Source organism: Amphimedon queenslandica, unplaced genomic scaffold, assembly GCF_000090795.2.
Source record: "Amphimedon queenslandica unplaced genomic scaffold, v1.1 AMPQUscaffold_10355_Cont17109, whole genome shotgun sequence".
In the NCBI taxonomy this organism is placed as follows: domain Eukaryota; kingdom Metazoa; phylum Porifera; class Demospongiae; order Haplosclerida; family Niphatidae; genus Amphimedon; species Amphimedon queenslandica.
In genome coordinates, this window is record NW_003549374.1 from 1 (window position 1) to 6,679 (window position 6,679).

The 6,679-nt window shown below is 35.3% G+C and overlaps 2 protein-coding genes across 2 annotated transcripts; both read left to right on the forward strand.

The window, feature by feature from the left end:
* On the forward strand, nt 1–3,028 carry LOC109590199 (aqualysin-1-like). Its single transcript, XM_020006119.1, has 7 exons — nt 1–53; nt 98–128; nt 180–239; nt 288–1,066; nt 1,124–1,286; nt 1,332–2,132; nt 2,397–3,028. The coding sequence occupies exons 4-7, from the start codon at nt 791–793 to the stop codon at nt 2,933–2,935; spliced, it is 1,779 nt and encodes a 592-aa protein (XP_019861678.1). The 5' UTR covers nt 1–53; nt 98–128; nt 180–239; nt 288–790; the 3' UTR covers nt 2,936–3,028.
* A 271-nt stretch (nt 3,029–3,299) lies between these two features.
* Nucleotides 3,300–6,330, forward strand: LOC109590200 (aqualysin-1-like). The gene is made up of 4 exons (XM_020006120.1): nt 3,300–3,697; nt 3,742–3,910; nt 3,959–4,762; nt 4,820–6,330. Exons 1-4 carry the CDS (start codon nt 3,413–3,415, stop codon nt 5,371–5,373), a joined length of 1,812 nt encoding a protein of 603 aa, XP_019861679.1. The 5' UTR covers nt 3,300–3,412; the 3' UTR covers nt 5,374–6,330.
* The last annotated feature ends 349 nt before the right edge of the window (nt 6,331–6,679 follow it).

Consider the following 6,679-nt stretch of genomic DNA (forward strand, 5'->3'; position numbering starts at 1 on the left):
ACGATAGGTATAGGTATGAATTTTAAAAAATGAATGTTGAGCACAAAGGAAAGGTTAGCAATTGAGAAATACTCTGTATAACTTCATAATGTTCTAGATATTTAAGAAATTAATATGAAGCATATAAGGTCAGTACGTACATTTTATTAGTCTTGCTTTTATTGTTTCCTGTAACATAGAAATCGCTAAAGAAGCAAAAAGTATACAGTCCATTAGTCAGTCAGCACCTCTACATGAAAGTATGACTTCTTCATGTTGGTATTGTATATAATTCCTGACTTTTTTAGTCACAGCTCATCAGACAAAGGCCAATTGATCAAGAAATTAAAGATAGAATACAATAGATAACTTCCTTTTAATTTTTGTGATTTTTAATATTAAATTTAAAAATTATTATAGTTATTAATTAATAGTAATAATAATAATAATAATTTCAATGAATATGTAATGAGTTCAGTCATGAATCATTGCCGTATACGGAGTGATACAGGATGTTTTACAGAAAGTAAGTCTCCCGTAGCTACATCCTGATACGGTTGACTGCCCAAAGTTAGTGTATCACAATGATCTACGGTACCTGATACACTGCCGTAATCTGGACAGATACAGACTTCAATTCTTGGCTGTGTAGATATATGGCCTGCCAACCACAAATGCAACTGAACCGGCCAGCCCTGGCGCAGAAAAATTACCATGAGACTGAAAAGCGCCTAATAAGAAAGTCTGCCAGCATAGATTATTTATGTTACTATATACCGAAGTCCGAACTTGATCTTAAACCTCAACAAGGATGAGCCCCAGCTTCTCTTTCGCTTTTTTCCTTTTCATAGCAGTGACACTTGCCTTCGCTAATGTTGAGTCTCGCCGAGTTATTCGTGCAGCTCCAGGAGAGGAGACAACAGGAAACTACATCGTAGTAATGAAGAAGGAGACTAATCATAGCACGTTTGAGCATATTGCTGATGAAGTGAGAAGGGAGTCAATTGATCAAAAACTATCTGTGAAAGTGGGAGGTCCGTTTGCTAAAATTGTAACAGCAAAGATGACAGAAGATGCTGCACATAGAGTACTAAAATTATTATAATTACTGCATTAAAACTATTATATATTTGGATTTTTATAGATAATGCAACATGAGGGTGTTTTTATAGAGGAAGAAACATATGCATCTATTGATATGTCTTGGGCTGTGGATCGTGTTGACCAAGTTAGTAGAATTCTGGACAATCAACCATACACTCCATGTGAATGTGGCAATGGTGTTGATTTATATGTCCTTGATACTGGTAAGAAAGCATACATACTAGATTACAATAATTTTATACCAATAGGTATTCGCTATGATCATTGTGAGTTTGGAGGAGGAGCAAAATATCCAGATTATAACTATGTATTTGGTGGAAGAGCCAAGTATCCAGGTTATGATCCAATTGATAATTACAATGATACCAATTTAGAAGGTCGAGATTGTCATGGACATGGTACCCACATAGCCAGTTTAGCAGTTGGGAATGTTTCTGGACTAGCTCGTTGTGCTACTGTTTATAGTGTACGTGTACTAGACTGCAATGGCAGAGGACCTTACAGTGTTGTAATAGATGGACTCAACTATGCAGCTAGCAAGGTTAGAATGACACGGAGACCATCAGTTATTTTAATGTCACTGGGTGGATCTTTCTCCTCTTCTCTTAATCAAGTGGTAACAAATGTGGTCAATCAGGGAATACCTGTAGTTACATCTGCTGGTAATGGTCGTGGTAATGCATGCACTAAATCACCTGCTAGCAATCCTGGAGCTATAACAGTCGGTAGCACTTTAATAGGAGACTATATTAACTTTAATACTAATGCTGGACCCTGTGTGGATATACTTGCTCCTGGAGCATTTGTGACTGCTGCTAGTCATACTTGTTCTACTTGTTCATGTACTAAAGTTGTAAGTGGTACATCAGTGGCTGCTGCTCTTGTTTCTGGTGCTGTGGCATTACTACTGGAAAAGGATCCTTTACTTTCTCCTGCCAATATCTCAGATGAATTAAAAGAGAACTGTCTTAAAAATGCTATCAATTACATTTTGTTGGATAGTCATTATAAAAGCAACACAAACAATTGCCTTCTTAATATTAAACACTGTAAGTTTCTAACTTCTATAATTATTATACCATATAGGGGGTATATTTCACGGGGATTTAATTTTGCTAATTTTGCAGTTTTAAAACATTCGTGAAAATTTTTATCTATGAAAATTATTTTTTATCATACTAATAATGGTAAAAAATGCAAATTTTTTTCCTTGTGAATAGGTTGAAAGGTGATTTTCATGAAATATTTTCCCCATGAAATATACCCCCTATACGGTACTTCGAGTATTATGCTTCTGTTTTTGGCACAAATAGGTAATGTATGTGAAATAACACCAACTAGTGTTTTCATTGTCTCGCACACTATAAATTTAACACACGTTATTTCTTCAGAAGTTACCACTGTTTCATCCGAAACTATTACCTTAATGAAGAATACAACCATATTCAAAAATGCTACCTTAACAATTAACACTACTGTGTTAAATATTACTACTCCAATATATAATACTACATTAACACAACATTCGAACATTACACATCATATAACGACAACAAGCAGTACTACTTTAACATGCAAAGCTTCTACAACAGTTCATATTACTTCAATTCATCATACAACTTATACATGTTGTTCTACTAAAATGGATCCAACTACTTTAGTACATACTACTACTTCAACACATGTCATCCCTGTAACTTATAGCTGTCCCGTAACAATTTGCACAACACCACCATCAGTTGTATATCATTCTGAAACCACTACGGCAACTTTTTATTGTACTGTTACAGTTGATCGTCACAATAATATATGTAGCTACAACAACAATTTGAGATGTCAAAGGCCATTATAGTTTGTAGCCGGGACTGAATAACTGTATGTATTTTGGCTAATTGTTCTATAGTTGATTTAAATCATTAGTTATGATAAAATTTCAATAATAGAGCTAGGCCGGATAAAATCAATGAATCGTACCATTATAGCATGTGGCACTAGTCTAGATTGTGATCATTCAAGCATACAAGACAGACTAGGCGCTCACACATCATAAATACACAGTACATGTACCAGCCATCCGGATCAATTAACCGGCTGCTATGGTTCATGCTGCGCAGACAGCCGCAATAGATTACGGCCTGGCCTCGAGGCCTCATCATTATGGCCTATCTAGCGCCTCTCATAATTCAATTAAGAGCGCGGCGGCGATGGCCCGTGCCTAGCCTACCATTATATTTATGCTATACTATTATATAGAAACGTATATGCAATCTAGTTCCAGACAGATCCATAGATTTTACTGCAGTGGCAGCTAGTTTACAAAATTCAATTGATGCTCACAAGCATGAAATACAGCTGTTTTACTGCTATTATTATGTTTGCAGTTGTCCACTGTGATGTTGATTCAAGTCACCAAGTACCATTTCTGCCAGATGAAGAAGAGGAAACAACCGGAAACTACATTATAGGACTGAATGTTGAAACCAGTCATAGCACATTTGAGCATATTGCCAATGAAGTGAGAAAACAATCAACTGATCATAAAATAGTAGTAAAAGTCGAAGGACCATTTGCTAAAATAATTACAGCAAAATTGACAGAAGATCAAGCAAAAAGAGTATGATCATTTTTATTATTTATATAATTTGACTATTATAATAGTTAATGCAACATGAGGATAATATTGAGTTTATAGAGAAAGAAAATTATGCATCCATTGACATGTCATGGGCTGTGGATCGCATTGATCAAGTCAGTTCAGTATTGGACAATCGGCCATACACTCCATGTGAATGTGGCAATGGTGTTGATGTATATGTCCTTGATACCGGTATATGAATTTTAATTTGTGCAGGATTTAATACATATACAATTATAGGTATTCGCTATGATCATTGTGAGTTTGGAGGAGGAGCAAAGTATGTATTTTGCAATCATTATGTATTTGATGGAAGAGCCAAGTATCCAGGTTATGATCCAATTGATAATTACAATGATACCAATTTAGAAGGTCGAGATTGTCATGGACATGGTACCCACATAGCCAGTTTAGCAGTTGGGAATGTTTCTGGACTAGCTCGTTGTGCTACTGTTTATAGTGTACGTGTACTAGACTGCAATGGCAGAGGACCTTACAGTGTTATAATAGATGGACTTAACTATGCAGCTAGCAAGGTTAGAATGACACGGAGACCATCAGTTATTTTAATGTCACTGGGTGGATCTTTCTCCTCTTCTCTTAATCAAGTGGTAACAAATGTGGTCAATCAGGGAATACCTGTAGTTACATCTGCTGGTAATGATCGTGGTAATGCATGCACTAAATCACCTGCTAGCAATCCTGGAGCTATAACAGTCGGTAGCACTTTCATAGGAGACTATATTAACTATAATACTAATGCTGGACCCTGTGTGGATATATTTGCTCCTGGAGCATTTGTGACTGCTGCTAGTCATACTTGTTCTACTTGTTCATGTACTAAAGTTGTAAGTGGTACATCAGTGGCTGCTGCTCTTGTTTCTGGTGCTGTGGCATTACTACTGGAAAAGGACCCTTTACTCTCTCCTGCCTGCATCTTGGATACACTAAAAATAAACTGTCTTAAGTTTAGTATCAATTTTCTCTTTTTAAGTAGTTATTACAAAAGTACAACAAATAACTGCTTTCTTCATGTTAAACAATGTAAGTTCATTTATTGTTTGTATTATGTTCCTAATTCCTATTGTTTATTGCTTATAGGTACTGATGTATGTGGGATTACACCTACTAGTACTTTTGTCGTTACACGTACTAGTACCTCAATCTATGTTACCACCTCAATAAATACTACTACCTGCACCAAAACTACTAATTTCACAGAATGTACTACCTTAACATGCCCTATTACTTTAACAACCATTACTACTGTTTCAGACTCTACTATGTTAACATGTCATTCTACATCAACATACCATGAAAGTGTAATAAACAATATTACTTCCACACATGGAAAAACTGAAACGTTTCTTACTACAATGGTTCAAACGTATACTTCAACTCATCATATTACTTCAACAGATATTACTACTTCCATAAAACTTGCTTATTTGACACATACTAGTACTTCAACCAAATTTAGTTTTAGTTCCAGCACTACATGTATTTCTACAAGCACTGTTACATTGCGGCCAACAATTACAAGCACTAATACAGTTACATCAACTGTACCGGTTTTTTATGATACACATAGTGTTTATGACTGTCATGATAACACAGGGCCCAGGATCCCAGAGCCAGGCAATCCTGCAGTTTAAAGTTCAATTTGTTAATTTTGTAAATATAAAAATGTGTAACTTTTGTTAATTAATTATAGATTTGTCAATATTATTTCATAGATGGTCAACTCTAAGTCTATGGTCATAGACTACAGATAGCATAGACTATTATTATCATAGATACAGACTATGCAACCTAGCTACATATCTGATTAAAGTTACCAGAAACTCAATTCTTACATCTGTCTTGCTGCTGTCCTCTTCATATCACTTATTAAGTTATTCATACAGCTCCAGGAGAGAAGACAACAGGAAACTACAATGTAGTAATGGAGATAGAGCCAGTCACAGTACGTTGAGCATATTGCTGATGAAGTGAGAAATGACTCAGTCGATCACAAGATATCAAAGAAAGTGGAAGGACCATTTGCTAAGATTATAGCAAAAATGACAAAAGAAGGAAGACACAGCTCCTGGAGTGTCGTCATCAATGAGTTGAACTATGCAGTAAGAACAATCACAAAAGCATCCATTGGTAGTTTCTCTCTCTTGGAGGAGAGTATCAAGAATCAGTTGATCAGTGCATCACTTCAACTGTGCCCTAAGCCAGGAGCTCACAATTGCTTATATACATACTCTCCCAAACTGAGGCATTACCAGAATATAATTAGATCTATGGATCTACATCAATAAAGATTACAAATTACTATAGGACAAGATTATGTATATAGTCATTATTTTTATGAGTTATTAATCTATACTATTTCATTTGTCGTTGGTTCACTTTTTTTGCTATCTTCACTTTTAGTATCATCATGAACCTCTAGCTCTGTGTTTGACTGATCCTCCGACCTCATTTGGGAAGCATTTTGCTTGAAAGACTTGATGATCCTTGACCTACAGAACAAAGCCAAACATTAATACACTAAAAGTCCATTTTTGTCATTCACCCGAGCACTTATATTTTTTACTTTATACGCATTAACTTCAAATATATTTGTTGTAGAGCTGAAACAGATATCCTGATTATCCGGATATCCGTTTATAAATTTAGTATCCGGATAGTAATTTTTGACAAATAGGATAATTAAACTTAATAACTAGACTTTATAACTAATTAATGCAATTCTGTCAGTTAATGACCAGCAATAAAAGAGTAAGTTCTTGAAGCTACCAACCTTGTCAGCCACTTCTTAATCATTTTTGAGCTTCTTAACTACCAGAAATGTACAAGAATAACATCCTGGGGAATAAAAACTTTGCTTTTTTGATGTCTGCAGTCACTAACTAATTAACTTTCATTAATTAACTATCCGGCAAATATCCGAAAGAAATTTCAACAGGA

Excerpts from the sequence above, each read along its gene's own strand:
- LOC109590199 (XM_020006119.1), top strand. The coding sequence starts at position 791 with ATGAGCCCCAGCTTCTCTTTCGCTTTTTTCCTTTTCATAGCAGTGACA. Across the intron at positions 1,067-1,123 it reads CAGAAGATGCTGCACATAGA|ATAATGCAACATGAGGGTGT; the intron begins GTACTAAAATTA and ends GGATTTTTATAG. Across the intron at positions 2,133-2,396 it reads CCTTCTTAATATTAAACACT|GTAATGTATGTGAAATAACA; the intron begins GTAAGTTTCTAA and ends TGGCACAAATAG.
- LOC109590200 (XM_020006120.1), top strand. The coding sequence starts at position 3,413 with ATGCTCACAAGCATGAAATACAGCTGTTTTACTGCTATTATTATGTTT. Across the intron at positions 3,911-3,958 it reads TGTATATGTCCTTGATACCG|GTATTCGCTATGATCATTGT; the intron begins GTATATGAATTT and ends ATACAATTATAG. Across the intron at positions 4,763-4,819 it reads CTTTCTTCATGTTAAACAAT|GTACTGATGTATGTGGGATT; the intron begins GTAAGTTCATTT and ends TATTGCTTATAG.